Source organism: Neolamprologus brichardi, chromosome 22, assembly GCF_056152115.1.
Source record: "Neolamprologus brichardi isolate AB-2024 chromosome 22, ASM5615211v1, whole genome shotgun sequence".
Lineage (NCBI taxonomy): Eukaryota > Metazoa > Chordata > Actinopteri > Cichliformes > Cichlidae > Neolamprologus > Neolamprologus brichardi.
Genome location: NC_142124.1, coordinates 33,068,920 through 33,086,044, shown reverse-complemented (window position 1 = coordinate 33,086,044; position 17,125 = coordinate 33,068,920). Strand labels below are relative to the sequence as shown.

General features: G+C 44.7%; 3 protein-coding genes and 2 non-coding genes across 5 annotated transcripts; 4 read left to right on the top strand and 1 right to left on the bottom strand.

The window, feature by feature from the left end:
- Positions 1–1,319: 1,319 nt before the first annotated feature.
- Positions 1,320–4,422, bottom strand: snapin (SNAP associated protein). The gene is made up of 4 exons (XM_087834573.1): positions 4,062–4,422; positions 3,876–3,922; positions 3,683–3,801; positions 1,320–1,739 (listed from the first exon to the last, which is right to left on the bottom strand). The coding sequence occupies exons 1-4, from the start codon at positions 4,277–4,279 to the stop codon at positions 1,632–1,634; spliced, it is 492 nt and encodes a 163-aa protein (XP_087690699.1). The 5' UTR covers positions 4,280–4,422; the 3' UTR covers positions 1,320–1,631.
- Positions 4,196–10,137, top strand: chtopa (chromatin target of PRMT1a). Its single transcript, XM_087834572.1, has 6 exons — positions 4,196–4,514; positions 5,011–5,100; positions 6,109–6,259; positions 8,266–8,440; positions 8,848–8,991; positions 9,212–10,137. The coding sequence occupies exons 2-6, from the start codon at positions 5,036–5,038 to the stop codon at positions 9,400–9,402; spliced, it is 726 nt and encodes a 241-aa protein (XP_087690698.1). The 5' UTR covers positions 4,196–4,514; positions 5,011–5,035; the 3' UTR covers positions 9,403–10,137.
- Positions 10,138–10,974: 837 nt separating this feature from the next.
- LOC102777972 (uncharacterized) lies at positions 10,975–16,084 on the top strand. The gene is made up of 9 exons (XM_087834848.1): positions 10,975–10,998; positions 11,109–11,349; positions 12,967–13,020; positions 13,566–13,595; positions 13,770–13,814; positions 14,257–14,309; positions 14,422–14,558; positions 15,366–15,413; positions 15,967–16,084. Exons 1-6 carry the CDS (start codon positions 10,975–10,977, stop codon positions 14,274–14,276), a joined length of 414 nt encoding a protein of 137 aa, XP_087690974.1. The 3' UTR covers positions 14,277–14,309; positions 14,422–14,558; positions 15,366–15,413; positions 15,967–16,084.
- Positions 13,976–14,113, top strand: LOC118455162 (small nucleolar RNA SNORA8). Its single transcript, XR_004844049.1, has one exon. It is a non-coding gene; the product is annotated as a small nucleolar RNA SNORA8 (small nucleolar RNA).
- Positions 14,613–14,743, top strand: LOC148096851 (small nucleolar RNA SNORA18). The gene has a single exon (XR_015717156.1). It is a non-coding gene; the product is annotated as a small nucleolar RNA SNORA18 (small nucleolar RNA).
- Positions 16,085–17,125: the final 1,041 nt, after the last annotated feature.

Below are 17,125 nucleotides of genomic sequence, written 5' to 3'. Positions count from 1 at the left end.
CCTTTCTGTCTCAGGTTCAGTCTTCAGTAAGTGAAATGCTCAGCTGGGTTAGGATCAGGGGACTGACTTGGCCATTTAAGAGTATCCCACTGTTTTGCTTCAATAAACTGGGTTGTTTTGGGTCATTGTCCATCTGAACTATGGAACATTCAGTTTGACTGCGTTTAGCTGGATGTGAGCAGACAGGCTGTCTCTGAACACCTCAGAGTTCATGCTGCTGCCTCTGTCACATCGTTAATAGACACCAGTGTCCCAGTGCCACTGGCAGCCACGCACACCCGAGCCATCACACTGTGTGTTACAGATGATGTGGTCACGAGTTGTTGCAGTGAACCCTCTGTATTTAGACTTGGACATCGATACAGCTACCTCTCCTGGAGAGTGTTGTTCACCTGGTTGTGATGGGGTTTGATTCTGTGATCATCCACCACTGCTGTCTTCTGTGGACGTCCAGGTCTTTTTGTGTTGCTGAGTTCACCAGTGCTTTCTTTCTTTCTCAGGATGCACCAAACTGTAGATTTTGCCACTCCTAATATTGTAGCCATTTCTCAGATGAGTTTTCCTGTTTCCACAGTTTAAGTACGGCCTGTTTCACCTGCATGGAGAGCTCCTTTGACCACATGTTGTGCAAATGCAAACACCACACCTCAAATCAACTGCAGGCCTTTTACCTGCTTAATTGCTAATGGCATAACGAAGGAATCACCCACATTTGTCCAATTACTTTTGGTTTGTTTAAAAAGCAGGTGGCACATGTTAAGGAGCTGAAACTCCTAAACCAGGGGTGTCAAACTCCAGGCCTCGAGGGCCGGTGTCCTGCAGGTTTTAGATCTCACCCTGGGTCAACACACCTGAATCACATGATTAGTTCATTACCAGTCTCTGGAGAACTTCAAGACATGTTGAGGAGGTCATTTAGCCATTTAAATCAGCTGTGTTGGATCAAGGACACATCTAAAACCTAAAGGACACCGGCCCTCGAGGCCTGGAGTTCGACACCTGTGTCCTAAACCCTTCATCCAATTTGGATGAAGATCGTCTCAAATGAAAGCTGCGGGTCTACACATTATGTCAGTGTCCATTATATAACTATAATTGGAATATGTTTCAGTAAACAGGTAAAAGAAAAAAAGAAAGAAAACAACAGCAACTTGTGTCAGTGTCCAAATATATAAGGCCCTAACTCTGTGGTCTGCCACTGGGCTGCTGAGTTTCCAACACTTCCACTTTTCACACCAGTGAATACCACTTCCAGCTGATTGTGTATTATCGTGGAGTGATTGATTTCACACACCTGCGGCAATAAAAACATCAAAGGATTAAGAGCTGTGGCTCCGATAGTTTTGTCCGCATGGTGCGTCTATTTATTGAGTGCATTAGAATTATTACATAAATATCTCCACTGAGCAAGCCCGTACTCTGAAGTTGCCAAATGGTAAGCAGACAGCAGCGTTTTCACTGTGACAAAAGCAGAACATCAGCAAGGTATTAAACAAAAAGACAAGCAAACGTCAAAGGAAGACTGGCCCCTCCTGGTTTTTAGCTTCCTATAATCACAATCATCCTTTCCTGCTGATCACAATAGCTCACAGTATTTACTGTGTGGAGCAGAAGGAGGTTCAAGGTGAGGTTCATGGTTTACTAGGTGAGCGGGAAGCGAAGACGCCCGATGTCTCCAGTATCGTCTTCCTCCGCGCCGTCTCTTTGGCCACGTTGTGGTTGAGCCGCCTCAGACGTTCCTGGACAAAGAAAGCTCAGGTTGTGTAAAGTTTCTATATCGTTTTCACACCATTTTCAGGTAACTTGAATAGTTAGTATATCTGTGGTCGCCATGGAAATCGGAATTACAAGCCTCTTCATACAGTATTTGTAGTGTTGGTGATCGTAGCAATGTTATTAATAGCAGTAATTATTATTTACTGTAGTGGAAGTTTGTGCTAAATCACAAAAAACAAAGTGAAGAATAGGGATGGGTACCGGTATCGGTTCTGACATAAACGGTAGTAACCAGACCAAAAAGCAGCGCACATTTCGGTGCTTTATTTTCCTGAGATGTCACACACTTTGAATTCTAGCCAATCATTTTACCTTTGCAAGCGTAGTAGGCGGGTCCAGGTACGTACGTTCTTTTAGAGCACAGCTACAGATTAAAAATGCCCAAGGCGAAGCGGTCAAAAGTCTGGCTGTACTTCACAGCAAAAGATGCAAACTCAGCAGCTGCAACAAGTGCTTTAAGCTGATACTGTGATACTGTCAAAGGAGGTAACACCTCAAATCTGATGAAACACCTGGCGACGTTTTTTTTAAAAGCCGAGAAATGCGCCGTATTTGATAGCTTGCTGCGAGACCTCACACCGAGCACATCTACTGCAGGTGTGGTGCCTGTTATCTGACCCGGAGTTAGCAACATCCCCCAAAAACCCGAAGAGGAGAGTCCTGGCCCCTAGCCCTGCCAGTGTAGCAGAAATGATGAGGATGATGATGCAGCAGCAGCCGTTCTTCTCTGCGTGAGTAGCTTAATGTTGTTCGTGTGTAATTTACGTTGAGTAGGCTAACCACGTTATTACATTAATGCATGTAAGGTGAACTAGCAAACATCATCATAGCTACATGCGGCTGTCTTCTTGTTTGATGGCAGATACTCCCTTCACCCTGGCCAAAAAGGCTAAAATGACCAAAGAAAAAGTGGAAAACAGTTAAACATGAGAGGTTTTTGGACAAAGTTTGTGTTTTTTCCATTGTTTAAGCTGCTTCCAGCCAAGAGTGATGCCATATATGCCCCATAGCTGCAGAAAAGGCTAACATTGTTATCTTTTTACAAAAAAACTGCTGAACATGAGAGGTTTTAGGACAAAGTGTGTGTTCTCCATTCTTTAAGCACTGGCACCGTTTCAAAAGTACCAGTTTGGTACTGGTATTGGATAAAACCTAAACGATACCCATCCCTAGTGAAGAACTTCTTCATTTCTTGCTGTGCAAAAGTTTTAAAGCAGCTTTAACTCTATGTGGAGTTGTGTGTCCAGCTATAAACCCAACATTCAACTTCCTTTTAACTCAGCTCGAATCTCCTAAAGATAAATATCTGAGTCTAGAGCTGCTAAACGCTCCACTATGTTCACTCGCTACTTTATAAGGCTGAGATTCGACTTGTTTGCAGACGTGTACACCAGCAAACATCAGGACCAGGTAACTCGTTCTTACTATACTTATTTTTTTTAACAGTCAAACTAATCTGCCTTGAGTGTGTGTGCACTGCAGAGTCTGCCCAGACGATTATGATGGAGTAAAAAAATTATTTGCTCCATTTGTTGCATATTTGTCACACTTGAATGTTTCATTGTATTAAATGTAATATTTTGCAACGATAACCTGATAGATACATGATGATTTCAGACAGACATTCACAGGGAGCTCTGGATTCACACAAGCTGTGCGTGAACATGTGGATGAAGTCCAGCAGTGTTAGGAGAATCAAATCCACAGTTACTCTACGTCACATGTTCCACTCAGGTCGCACACGTGATGCCCACTCACTGTACCTCCCTTACAGGGGCCCAATATTACATTATACTAATTTCCTGCCTAATGTCTGATGTGACGAAGGCCGTACATCTGATTGTAGGCATGCTGACGGGCACAACATGTGATACAGAAGAAGATCAGCTACAGACGGGTCACTGACCTGAGCGTTCTGCAGTATGTTGTTTACCAGCACAACTCTACGCCTCGCATTCAGCAACTTCTTCACATATGGGTCCAGGTCCAGAGCCACCTTCTGATGCTCGTTTATCCTGCATAACTCTGGAAAGACGCACACAGCACGTTATTTATGAATCTTTGATGCTATATTTGAAGGACTTCCTGCAGCACCTTACCTGTGGCCAGACCGTCTATATGCTCTCTTAATTCCACTTGGCTTTTTCTGTAAAGAAACGTGAGTCACGTGAGTCCAGAGAAAACTGAACAACAAAACAATCAGTCTGACGGGAAAGTCAGCTGACTGTCAATACATTGGAGACATAAGCTGGTTTGCGGTGTAATCTAACGAGGACGCGAGTTACCTGACCGAGTTTACATGCAGGTCGAGCTGCTGTATCGCTGGTCTCAGGAGGTCGAGCAAACCCTCGGCGACAGCATCGTTACCAGAAGAACCTTCGACTAAAGCTGTAGCTGCCATTTTGCCGAACCAGCGCGAGCGGACAGGAAGTCGTGCCCTCGTGACGTCAGCGTCACAAGAACCTCTCCATTTTCTTCCGATCAGTGTAGCCAGGAGCACCATTTTAGGCTTTCGGATCGCGAAGGAGTCTCGATTTCCGCGTTATTACAATATTCCTGGGAGAGTTTGATATAGGGTCGCTTACCTAAGCGCTGTTTCAAACTGCGCGTGCGTGGGGAGCTAGTATATGGTCAGTTGTATTTAAACAGGACACAAGGACGCCTGTACGAAGCCGCCGTGCTGCTAAAGCTAACCTTAGCTAGCTTTGAGGCATTTCTCTACCAACGCAGAATCCGCTGTAAGTATGAGGCGAAGTTGTTATCCGTCGATAAACGACGTGTTAGCGAAGACGAGGCGGAATCGTTACTCCGTGTCTCTGCAGTTTGTTATAACCGGATGGACTCAAGCTAAACATTTGATTTTTCCACCGGACGTGATCGATAATTGGGGTCAAATTAAAACTTTCTCTTAAAGAATCGACCCTTTTTGTTGCTGGTGACACAGAAACGAGTTTAAAGACGTTGAAAACTTTGCTAAGTCAACCAAACTGGCGGTGGTCTGAAGTTTAGCTTGGGTGGGAGGGGGTCGTGTGTTACTCCTGCCGGGACGACTGCTACGGTCCCGGGAGGATTAGTGTGAAACTGTGTGTAGTCATCAAAATAATCTTTCTCTGTTGGAGGAGCACGTGTAAAACAGCTAATTACAGCAAATTCCTTGCAACAGTGACTTAAGTGGTAATTTAACTTGTAGTAGTGCATTATGTGTGAAAGAGATTCTGTCTTCTCTGTTTCCAGGACTCTACAATCAAAGTCTTTCAGGATGAGTGCGGCTGCCTCCCAAAAAGTTGTCCTGAAAAGCACCACCAAAGTGTCCCTGAATGAGCGGTGAGAGGCTACGCACCCTGTCAGACATTAGTCACCTGCTGCCAGCTTGTGAAGGCTCTGATACTCAGCGGAGCCTACTGTTGGGACCAAACCTGATATGGATGCAGCTCTGGCTGTTCCCCGTGTGTGCGCTGCTCATTCAACTCTGTTGGCCCTGTCCTGGTTTGTGTTACGTGTAAATGAAGTGCGGGGCAGGAGGGGCTTGCCCGGGCCAAATGTTTTGTGTGAGCAGCACGCACATGTAGACGAGGGGTGACTGTAGCGGTCGTGGTTGGTAACGCATACGCAGAACCAGACCACCGTCCCGTAAATGCCTCGGCACGCTGGCTCCCTGTTTAAACAGCACTGTATACGTGATGTATACACCATTAAATGGGACCAGAGAGCTAAAGCTAAGTCAGTGAGATGGGGCATCTCGTCTTTTTCTCTCTCAGACCAGTAAAAGTGAAGCTTTTTATCTCCTCATGTTCTATCATCTTTCTTCTTCGTTCTCCTTTCCCTGCTCAGAGTACTCAGTCCTAGCTTGGACGTGACAAGGGACTACCCCTTCCCCCCAATCCCCTAGTTCCTGACCACTTGGTGGTTTAAATAAAGTCACGGTCCATCCTGTAAGTGGCTGGGTGCCCAAGCACACCTCATGCCCTGGCCTCTGCTGCTGCGACACGATGACATCCCACAGTGTCAGCTGGAGGCTTGTAAGTGGCAATTGTGGCTCTTCTTCTGGAACTTTCTCTCTCCTTCTGTCCTGAAGTCTGCTTTCAACTGTTTTTTCTCCTTGTGTTAATTTTACAACACAGGCTAAAGTCAAGTGTAAGTAACTCTGGAATATCATATGATTGAGAGAGAAAATAAGTGCCAACAAGTGGGACAAAGTCTAACGTGACTAAAGAGCTGCCACGATCGTCCGTATGAGAAATGACATGATGTGGAACCCTGCTTCCTCCTCCTCTGTGTATCCCCTGTCCCCTTCTTTTACTTCCTCCTTCTTTTTCCCTCCCACCTCTAAAGCTTCACTAACATGCTGAAGAACAAGCAACCCACTGCGGTAAGCATTCGAGCCACCATGCAACAGCAGCATTTGGCTAGCGCCCGCAATCGTCGGCTGGCCCAGCAGATGGAGAACCGGCCTTCGGTGCAAGCCGCTCTGAATCACAAGCAGGTGAGCGCGACGCTCAGGTGAAGTTGGTGTGCGTGGCACTGTTGGTTCAGTCTGAATATGTTTGACCCGAATTAAGGCTACGTCCACACGTACACGGGTATTTTTGAGAACGCAGGTTGGGCCTTTTATCCACACGTGCACGGCGTTTTGCATCGCTGAAAACAGATTTTTAAAAACTGTTTGTGTGGACTCAACGCCAAGGGTGTGCACCTTTTTTTTGCATCACACGTTGTTTACATGCGATGAGTTTCTACAATGATATTGACAAAATATTGTTGCTGTTAATCTGCAGCTTTTACATGCTTTCATATAGAAATACAGTTTAGAAAGACATCATTGTTTACGCTTTCCCTCGCAGGCTGCTCCACTTCTGATTGGCTAACATTTCTACAGGGTTAGGATTATACACAGGGCTGCACATAAGTGGTCTGCAGGTGCGCATGCGCTGTCAAAATAAAAGACGCGACGCAAAGAAGTTGCAACGCGTGTTTGTGTACATAAGATTTTCTGGAGGAGGACAGACATTTGTTTAGAACTCTTAAAGATGTTGAAGAAGCTCCTTTAAGCAATTACTGTGATGTTCCTCCACCTCCAAAGAAATGTCAGAAGGAGTCAGAACCACAAAAGAAGCGCGTATTCTTGGAAAAGTGGTTGCAGGAGGTGAGCTGGCTTCAAACAAACGATGAACGCACAGAGATGTGGTGCAGAATGTGCCGTGAAAATCCCACTCTAGTGGACAAAAACAGCCTTTTATATGGACGCAAACGCACTTTGCAACTTCTTATCTGGTCTTTTATTTTGACAGCGCATGCACACCTGCAGACCACTTATGTGCAGCCCTGGATATATCGCCACCTGTTGCTTTGGGTTGTTCTTGAAAGCTATTCAGTTTGTTTTTTGCATATAAATGTGGACGGGACTTTTTTTATTTAAAATCTGAGTTTACAAAAACACCTGTGTCCATGTGGGCGTGGCCTGAGTGAGTAGAGAAGGAAATCGGTCACCTGTGGTTCTCTGATGCTGCTGTTCACCACAGCAGTGGGTAAATAAAGAGCACAGCCGAAGCTGAACTGGATCCATGGTCCAGTCAGAATCTGTGATCTTGAATATTTTGGATCCTCCAGCTGGTCTCTGACCTGGTCAGTCTGTGGACAAAGTGTAATGTGAAATTTAAAAAGATTACCTGGAGCCTGCAGACATCAAACCACAGTGTCAACAGTGATGCTGAAGGATGGTATCAGGTTTTATAGGAAAACACCTGGATTTTTAATATTAACAATGATGTAAAAACGATTTATTATTCCCGCCATTCCCCAAACCTTGGACTGCCACAGCCCAGTTTGAAATGTGAAAAGCTTCTGCTGCTCACGGCTCTGATCAGTGTTTGACAATTAGGCATTTCTTTTGAGTTTCAGGTGACTTAATTCTCCACACGCTGCTCTAATTTCCAAATGTTCTTTCCAAATAACGGGGATTGAAAAATGGGTCGGAAGATGATCGTTCCCTGGGCTTGTTTCAGTTTTCATTGCAACCTTAAACTGACTGCAGAATCCAAGTTAAAAACAACTCCTGTACAAGTATAAGACCTTTTAAAATGATGTAGTCTATAATAACGAGTTCCTGGCTCTTTCAAAGTTAAAATCAAAGGAAGAGTCCAGCTAAGGTACCGACAGCATTTTAGATTAGATTTCTTATTTGTTAACACTTGTGATTGGAGTCGACGGCAGCGTTTGTGCAGAGTGTGAGTCCTGGGTGAAACGTGTGAATGCACACAGAGCAGCATGATCGCAGCACGTGAACGCCAGCCTGCCCAGCACCTGTAGGTCACGCTGGCCTCGTTCAGTAAAGACTTTACCGCAGCGTTGCTGTGAGTCCGAGCCGTAGGTCGTTACGAGGCTCCTGTTCCTGCCGTGTGCAAGATGACATTTCCTGAGGATTCAGCTTACTGATTTTAATTTTGCCGTAATTGCTTTTGTAATGTAGCATTTGTAATTAACATGTGTCAGAGCCTAAAGCAGCGGCTGGGGAAGAGCAACATCCAAGCCCGGCTGGGTCGGCCTGTCGGGGCTCTGATGCGCGGAGGACCTCCTGGAGGCAGAGGAGGAATGCGCGGGATGAACAGAGGAGGTCTTCGGGGACGAGGCAGAGGAGGCGTAATGAGGGGAGCTCTGTCTCTGAGAGGTATGTTTCAACAAACTGTCTGCCTGGATTCTAATGGCCTCCTTTAAGCTGTGTTCATACTGGAAGTGATGCAGGAGACTGTAGATGGTGAAACACATTTGGCAGGCGGGACCCAGGATCTTATCTCTCATCTTATCTCAACTTCCATGCAAGTGACTACCAATGAGTGCGCAGAGTGCCATTGATTGACATGTAGCCTAGTATTGAATGCATTAGAGAATTACCTAGGCAACTGGTACCTGGGATGTCTGCAGGAGACGGGCCTCCAACCTTATTTGGGCCTCCAACCTTATAACCTTATTATGCCATGTGCGACTAGTGTAATGCTTTCAGAAACGTTGGTTTGACTGTCGCTTTGTTTCTTAAGTCTTGCTTCGTGCTCCTACTGAGTGTTGGCTTTTACACAGGGAAGCGAGTTTCTACAGGTGGGCCCATGCGAGGCCGTGGTTCTGCCGGTCGTATGGCAATGCGTAGAGGAGGCCGCCAACGCGGTGCAGGCATCGGAAGAGGAGGAGCTCTGTCCCGAGGAGCAGCTCGAGGAGTACCCAGAGGTCAGGGGCTTATTGTTATTGAATTCAGCTTATTTGTGTAGCACCAGTGAACTGTCATTTTTAATATCTATTCAAAACTGTTTTATTCATACAGTGCGGTTCTTTGAGGGCTCTAAGATAAGATTATTGAAGACTTTGTGAGGGGGATTTTAAATTCAGAGCCAACATTTGCTCTTCAGTTTAACAAACTCCTGAAGATTTCTGCTCTGTTGCTTGACAGGTCGCGGGGGGCTGCGTGGACGCGGTGGTTTTGCTGGGCGACGCGGACGTGGCCGAGGTGTCGGTAGACCGGCTGTTACCCGCGAGCAGCTGGACAACCAGCTGGACGCCTACATGTCAAAGACTAAGGGACATTTGGACGCAGAACTGGATGCCTACATGGCCCAGGCAGACCCCGACTCTATGGAGTAAAGGACTGTGGACTGAGCACACGGAGGCGCTGAAGTTGGACGAACAGTGTAGTGTTGATGTGCTGAGAAATGATTGTTAATTTAGCTGAAAGTGATGACACTTTAGGTGGCACCCAGTAGCGGTCTAAACAATATTGTGTGGGTCACTGCTCGGTCGTGCATCGACCCGCTCGTTCAGAGCCCTTTTAATCCTGGAGGGACTTCTTATGCATTAACAAACCCTGCTGTTTCTACACTTCTGTGTCCAAGACGGGTTTTTTCCGTTGTCATTTTTTTATTTATTTTTTTTTTCTCCAAAGGGACAAACTGTCAAAATTTTGTTGAAAGCAGTTTTTAAATGTGCTTTTCTTTTAAACATTCGCCCGCTCGAATCGTGGGGATTCAGAAGTTTTAAGCATCACTTTGTTTGCCATTTGCTTACAGTGAAATGTTTTAGGTGAAATTTGAATTAAAGTGGAAACTATTTCCTTAATTGTGTCACATGTCTGAGTTTTAAATATGCATTCACATCCAGCCTCCATCCAAGAGCTGGCTGTCTTTGAATGGTGTTTTTGTAGGGGGGGGGGTGATGCTTTCACTTCTGCTGTTTTCACAAAGTAACTTTGAGGATGCCATGTTCATTTTGGGCCGAAGATCGCTTTGTTGCACCAACAGAATATAGTTCTCATGAGTCTGTGGGGTATCTAATGAAGTCAGAGGACTTAGTGCCACAAAAAATAAACAACTTTTGGAAAAACCTTGTTTGATTTTTTGTTTTTAATGAAACTGAATTATTCCCAACAGTCTTTCACTTTGCCCTCTTTGAGTTTTTTCTGTAAAAAGAAAACTACAGTGAGTTTCTGAAGTTTGGAGGAGGCTCAGCAGCTTGTACTTGGCTGCAGTCTTTGATCTGAATAGTTTGTTGTGACTTGATTGGATTTTAGGATCTTATTTCTTTATTCAGCTGTGTTTGGTTAATTTTCTGCAATGAATTTTAATGTAGTTCCTGTTTTGTTTAGAAATAGTTCGTGTGTCAACACAAAATGTTAAACAGAGAAGGTCATTTTACCCGTTAAAGTATGCTTGTAGGTAACATTCACATGGTTTGGCACTTAATTTTACCGGTCAGAGTGTGTGTGTAGCTGTTATTAACAAGGGTAGGATGGTTCGCCACTGAAATGTAGCTATTAAAGTATGCTTCTAGCTCAGATTAACAAAAGTAGGACGATTTGCCACAAAATTTTAGCAGTTTAAGTATGCTTGTAGGTGACATTCACAAAGGTAGGGTGGTTTGGCAGTTATTGTACCGGTCAGAGTATTTTTCTAGCTAATATTCACAAAGGTTGGACAATTTACCACTGAATTTCGTGTTGTGCGCGTGCGCAGAAACAACGGGTAGGATGGATTACCAGAACGCCGGATCAATCCAAAGATTGATAATGTTGATACCACATTGGTATCAGATGGTTGCTAGCATAATGGGATCAGTATTTAAATGTGCATTTAGTACAGTTGCTGTTTCATCCGAAAGTGGACGTCTCTGTGCTAAAAGCACGTATCACGTGTCTTGCATGTTTTGTTGCCAAGCCCTCAAATGAATGAGGCTGAGCAGACGCGTGTAGAACGCCGAGTGATGGCAGACACAAAGGAGCATCCTGTGGAGACATAAACACTAGAAACTTTGCAGGAAGTCTATTTGCTATTGTGACACCAATTTATACAAACAAGAACAATCACGTTAAACACAGCTGCTTTATACATCAATATGGCTCTTGCTATCAGCGACGCTGGAACTGCTTAGTATCGGATCTGCAGCGTCGCTACTACTCCGAGCGTCGCATGAGTAGGTGTCGAAAAGCGGTTTCAAGTGACGTAACACTTCCTATAAAGCGCTTTGCGGCGGGTCTCGCGCTCCTTTCACTGCGGTCCGTCATGAGAGGGCGAGAGGTAAGCCTAACTGAGCGGTATGGTTAGTTATGTCCTCTGTGTGTATATCGATATGTGGTTGCATACGTTTTATTATTTAAAACTTAAATGCGATGCTCTTAAACCTCTGTGAACATAGCTAACATCTAGCTTTGCGCTAAAACTGTACGTTAGTATACAATCTTCCAAAAACGCGCCAATTTCTTTTTAAAAACGACAAAAAATAAACCGACTGGTTTTCCTCTGGTTAGAATCGCGTTTCACCGCACGGAATCACAGAGTGAGGACATTCCTTACTCTGTGATTTGCTCGAACCTGGTGTTAACACAGCGTGTTAACTTAGGGACTCCCGGAGGGCCTGGTTAGCTTTCTGCGGGGAGTATTGGGTGTACGACCCGACCTACGCACGTGGAAGGCGCCGTGGCCGGCGTGTATGTTAGTGTGGGGAGTCCGAGGAATATCTGGTCGAGCAGAGAGGGCACGTCTGCTGCCCGCTCCACTCCGAGGCCTGTCGGTCAGCCTGCAGTGCGCGCTGTTGTCAGAGGGAGGCAGTGTCCCGGATGTGTTACGTGTCTGTGAGCCAGCCGCGACAGAGCGAAGCTGTAATAGAAAAGCTGAGATGAAACAAAGAGTTAAAAATGATGGAAAGCGTCGCTGCAGCCGCTGTCTGTGCTTTTCGTGCTTCATCTTTTGCGCTCTGGGTTTCTTCGTGGTTCTTTCGTACTCTGAGCTCTGCTATCGCTCCCTGCTCTGTTCCGGTGTCGTGCCAAAGTAGGTATCCCCGACAGAATTTAGACTTTGGAGGATTTAGCTCTTTATACAGTAAAGTTACAGGAGGATTAAAACTATTATCAGGCAAAATGTTCTTGTGTTAAAATAATCCCGTCCGATACCACGTGAGAACAATAAATATATAGTTCTCTGTTGTAACCCTCAAACTGAATGGTAATGTAACGATAGTAATTAACTTGTTCACAAAAGTAAAACATCAGTACTTCCTGTGTGCTCCCGACTCAGGGGAAACAAATTCTGTAGGGGATACCAACCAATCAAAATTCGGCAGGCTCAAACGTCATCCGCTTCCAACGATGCGCAGTCAGGGTCTTGGAAATAATTGTATGTCTGTATTAAGTCCTCTAAAAGTCCTGTGAAGACCAACGTGGGCTGCATGTGGCCCACGATGTCCTTTAGAAGTTTCCAGAAGTGCAATGTATAAATGTAGAGACAAGACTGTTTGTGGAAATCTGTAGTCAAAAACTATTGTAGGTCGATGCATTATTATCATAGCAAGTGTTAACAAGCCAAACCTGCCTTATTGATATATCTAAGCTTGTATTACCATGGAGACGGTGCTGTTAATTAAGAAACCAGAGCATTAAGAGCAGTGCACCTCTTGCTGTTTGAAAGAACGCAGCTTGGGTGTTATGAACTGAATCATATGCATATTTTTATATGGTATCTGCCCACAATGCCACAGTGCAATCACCCACTGGGGTTTTCCTGCACTGTGGACTAATCCCTGGGCTACAGTGGCTATAGAACATCAGGTTTTGCTTTCACCTCTGCATCATTGGTTGCTTAGTGGTGACAATGAGCCCTGACACACTCGACGTACAAGTTTGCATCTCCTCCCATTTAACACAAACCTCTCGTTTTGCAGGATGTGATGGGGAGCAGTGGCTCTGCAGTTCTTGCTGCTGCGATGGTGCACGTGGTCAGTTGTATTTAATTTTTTTAAAATGTTTGTTTCTACAAAACTGTAACGGCTGATTTTTGTCTGGTTGCGACGCTCATGGGTCAGCCTCAGCTAAAGCACTATTAAAGATTTGTTAGTCCAAGCAACAAAGCAGAAGATAAACAGTGGGTGTTTTCACTTTAACAACAGAAATGTCCTTTAGAGTCCAACCATAATATGCTTGGCTGTGGTGCCTCAGCTAAATATCCATTTCTTCCTGTGTTTTAAAAACAACAAAAACCTGCTTTAGCAGTGGTGAAGCACCAAAATGAATATGGCGCTCACTACTTTCACGCATGACTGTTGATTAGCACAGTGTGAGCTCTGGTTCTGTCAAGTGGGCCATAAAGCTTATGCAGTGCAAAGAGCAATATATTCTCTTGCAACCCACTGCTGCAGACTTTCGGCAGCAGTGTTACTAATGAGGACTAACATCTGTCGGTGACCTCGCGTGTTCTGTGAACTGATCTGAAATTTCAGTTTGAAAACTTGTTAAAACGAGAAACTTTACCGTTTCCCTGCAGGTGTCGCAGACGACGCTTCGGTCCAACTCGGTAAGTCGTGCTTGAGGACGAATGTGCCGTAGACCAAGTAATGATGATTGGCTTAATATGTTCAACTGCTCTGAAGTGTGAGTGACAGCTGCCTCTCTGAACACCTGCTGCTCTGTAACCACAAACTGAGTGTTGCTGAAGTCCTGCTGACCTCCATCCTACCTCCTCTTGCAGGTTTTCCTCTTGACCTGACTTTGTGCACCGAGGCAGCAGTAAACGGTATGTTGAGCTTCTGCATCCATATCACTCACTCCCACGATGTAAATGCCCACCACAGTGAAAACCAGACTGACACATGATTGCAATCAGTGAATCAAGATGTGCAAAAGGAAAAACAAGAATGTTAATCTCAAGGAGTTGTGGATTGGAGCCACAATGGCAGCACTGTGTGGTATCTGCAGCCAGCTGCTTCATTAGCTGGTTTGTTCAAAAGTCAGTGCAAGATGAACTCAACAAATGGCATCGTTGGTCTCCTGACTGCTTGTGTTTGGAGTCCTGGTAAACGTGTTGATACACACTGTCAAATAAAACTGTTTTTGGTTTTTTCTGCAACTTATTTTTTTGTTGCTGATCTGAAAATGAATTGCTTTTGTAATCAGCCAACGTGTTTGTCCCAGTAACCCTGCATCAACTACTGAGCTCACTGTTAACCTTCTTCCAGGTTTCTGCTGCCACAAATGATCATGATCCAAGGTTTCAACTTCAGTAATGAAGGTGAGGATTGGTCCTTACTCATGTCTGTGGAAATGTTTTTGCACGGAGTAAGAACAAGTCTTGTTTCTAACACTGTTTATCTTGTGTAACTAGAATTATTTTGTATCAGCAGGCTGTGCCAAAACGTTGCTGCCACGCCTCATTTTCCTGTAAGTGTCAACATGTTTCCCACGAGGTGCAAGTGACAAACCCTCTATTGTTAGGAGGAGGAAGCAGCAGACTGAAGACGCTGAAATAAATCAAGTTCAAGTAAGAAATCCACTGATGCTTGATGTAGTCACGCATATAATTCATGCTCCGTACGCTGAGGTCTATCCCGACAGACCTTTCTCTGTAGGGCCATGTCGTTGGAAATGCCTCACAAAGTAAATCTGTTTCGCTTTACCCACATGTTCACTGCCATGAACGTTGTGAGATACTGATGCAGAACAAGTGTCAAATGTTACCAACTGCTCCATAGAGTTTCTATTCTGTCATTGTTTACAAGTCTTATCAGTGGACTGGCTGTTTTCATATCACTGGTTAGGGTGGACCACGGTTAAACATGGAGAGGAGTAATCGGTGTAGTGTGAGTGCCGTGAGGTTATGTGCATATCACGAGCCTGCTTTAACAGAGCTTCTTTTTTTAAATGAATGATCTCTGAAAATCCCTGAACTCTATAAAACTCACAATGTTGTTTTCAGCAACATTGTGAGTTTAAAACGAAAGAGAGAGATCTGGAGCAAAGAGGCAGAGCAGTTACCGCGACGATGAGCTCAGGTGGGATGAAGGAATTCTTTCCGAGCATCCAAAGCAGCAGCACTTGTTACTGTAATCAACATTAAAACTTCCTGTTCAACAAGCTCCAGTATGAGGAAAAGCCAGCTCGATAGCTGCTCGCATGCAAAGTGACAGCAGTGAAAGTGAAATGTGCAGGTGAACAATTAACTTTAGACTTGACGGTTAACTGAAGCCTGCAGCAAGCAGGCCTGGGTCTAAAGACGGTCTTCATGAGAGCATGTAAATGTCCACATGACAGGACACGGTCCAATAATTTAATGAACCATGTGTTTCAGAACCTGAAGGCTGTCCTGCCTGCATGGAAAGGACTGCAGCTGATCACTGTAAGTGTGTGTGTCTGTGTGTGTGTCAAAGTGGTCATGAACCAAGGCTGTCAGGATTCTGTGTTCCTGTTTAGCTGTGGACATGACCAAAAAACAAGCCACCCCAGTGGGCTTCTCAAGCAACCAGCTTAGAAGAACCTGCTGGGAACATTTCCTGAGGGGTGTATGAAAAAGCAAAATTCCAGGATTAGTGATATGTTGAGGCTTCACTTTCAGGAAGGTGTCTCAGTCACTTTAATAAAAATGTGTTTATATAAGGCCAGCTCACAGTAAAGGTGCTTTTAATGTAAAGACCCTACAAGGGTAGAAAGAAGCTCCAGCAGAACCAGGCTCAGGGGGGGGGGCAGTCATCTCCTGTGACTGGTTTGGGGTGAGGGTAAACAGTCATGATGTCGTTGCTATAACGACGCCTAGCCCATTGGGGCAGTAGTTGAGTGTAGTGACAAATGTAGAGTGGAGCTAAGCAGGTGCTAGTGGACGAGAAGCTGATTGACTTCACTTGGTGACGGTGCGGCAGTCTTTCTGTATCTGAAATCTGTTCTTTTCCTTTCAGGAGCGGATCAGCGATTCCTGAGAGGAGGCGGTTCTCCAGGCTGACGCTGGCTTTGGAGCAAACGTGTTGTAACTTTTGCAAATGAGAGATTTAATAAAGGATGTCGTGTTAAAGCAAACCCTGACTTGGCACTTGTGTTTGGACCTTGTTTACGTCTTTGGCTTGCAGAAACAAGATCAATGAATACTTTGTGGTAATACTCTTTAAAGCTCCGGGGGGATTTTTTTTTTTTTTATTTGATCACTGACTATTTTTAAAGAAAAGGATCAAGTTGTTTTGTTTTTAAAATCTTGCTTTGTCATTCCTGAACTGTCCTATTAAACTTGAGACTGGCACTCACTGATACTGTTTGATCTTGATGCAGAGGGTGCTGGTATACTGTAGTAGCTTACTTTCTCCACTGGGAGGCAGCAGTACTCCATTAGCTTGAACCTAACAAAAGTACAAAAAGTAGGTTGAAGTTCACGGAGCTCAGAACGGCTTCGTGCAGGAACCAGACACCATATCGACATTCCTCAGAAAGCTGCTGGGAGTTCTCCAATACTAGGTTTAACCTAGAAAGGGCTTGATGTCTCCATGGGCTCTCATGAAGCTGTTGGGACAGGCTATTTTAACATCTTCTAGACTAGTGCTGTCAAGCATGAGGCCTGGGGGCCAGGAAAACCCAGCCTGCTCGGCTAGGTTGGGGTTTTCCTGGGGCCATAAATTTTCTTTAGTCTACGCTTATGTTTACAGGTTTTAGTTTTTCTTTCTCATAAAAACCCCCCACGTGTCCACTGACAGTACACCAAGGTAACTACACTTTCGATTTGTTATTTGTGCACATGACTAATTACAGGTTAAGCTCAGTCATGCTGACTGCTTCTTTCTTTAGCTACAGGAATTCTTTACTATGTAGAAAAACAGAGAAATGTTGAACCTGCTGCACTTTGTCTTATGTTAAAAGATCTTATTGATTACACGTGTAGTTGCACTCTTGGCACTGACTGAAATTAGTTTGACTCATCCATGTAAGGTAAGAGCATAAAATGAGCTTGACACCCCTGTTTTAGACCCAGATTCAGTATTATACTTCCCTTTTTAAATGCTTATATTGTACAAAACACTTCCTTATTTCCCTGAAGCTCATATAAAGGATATCATCCAGTTTGAGCCCTCT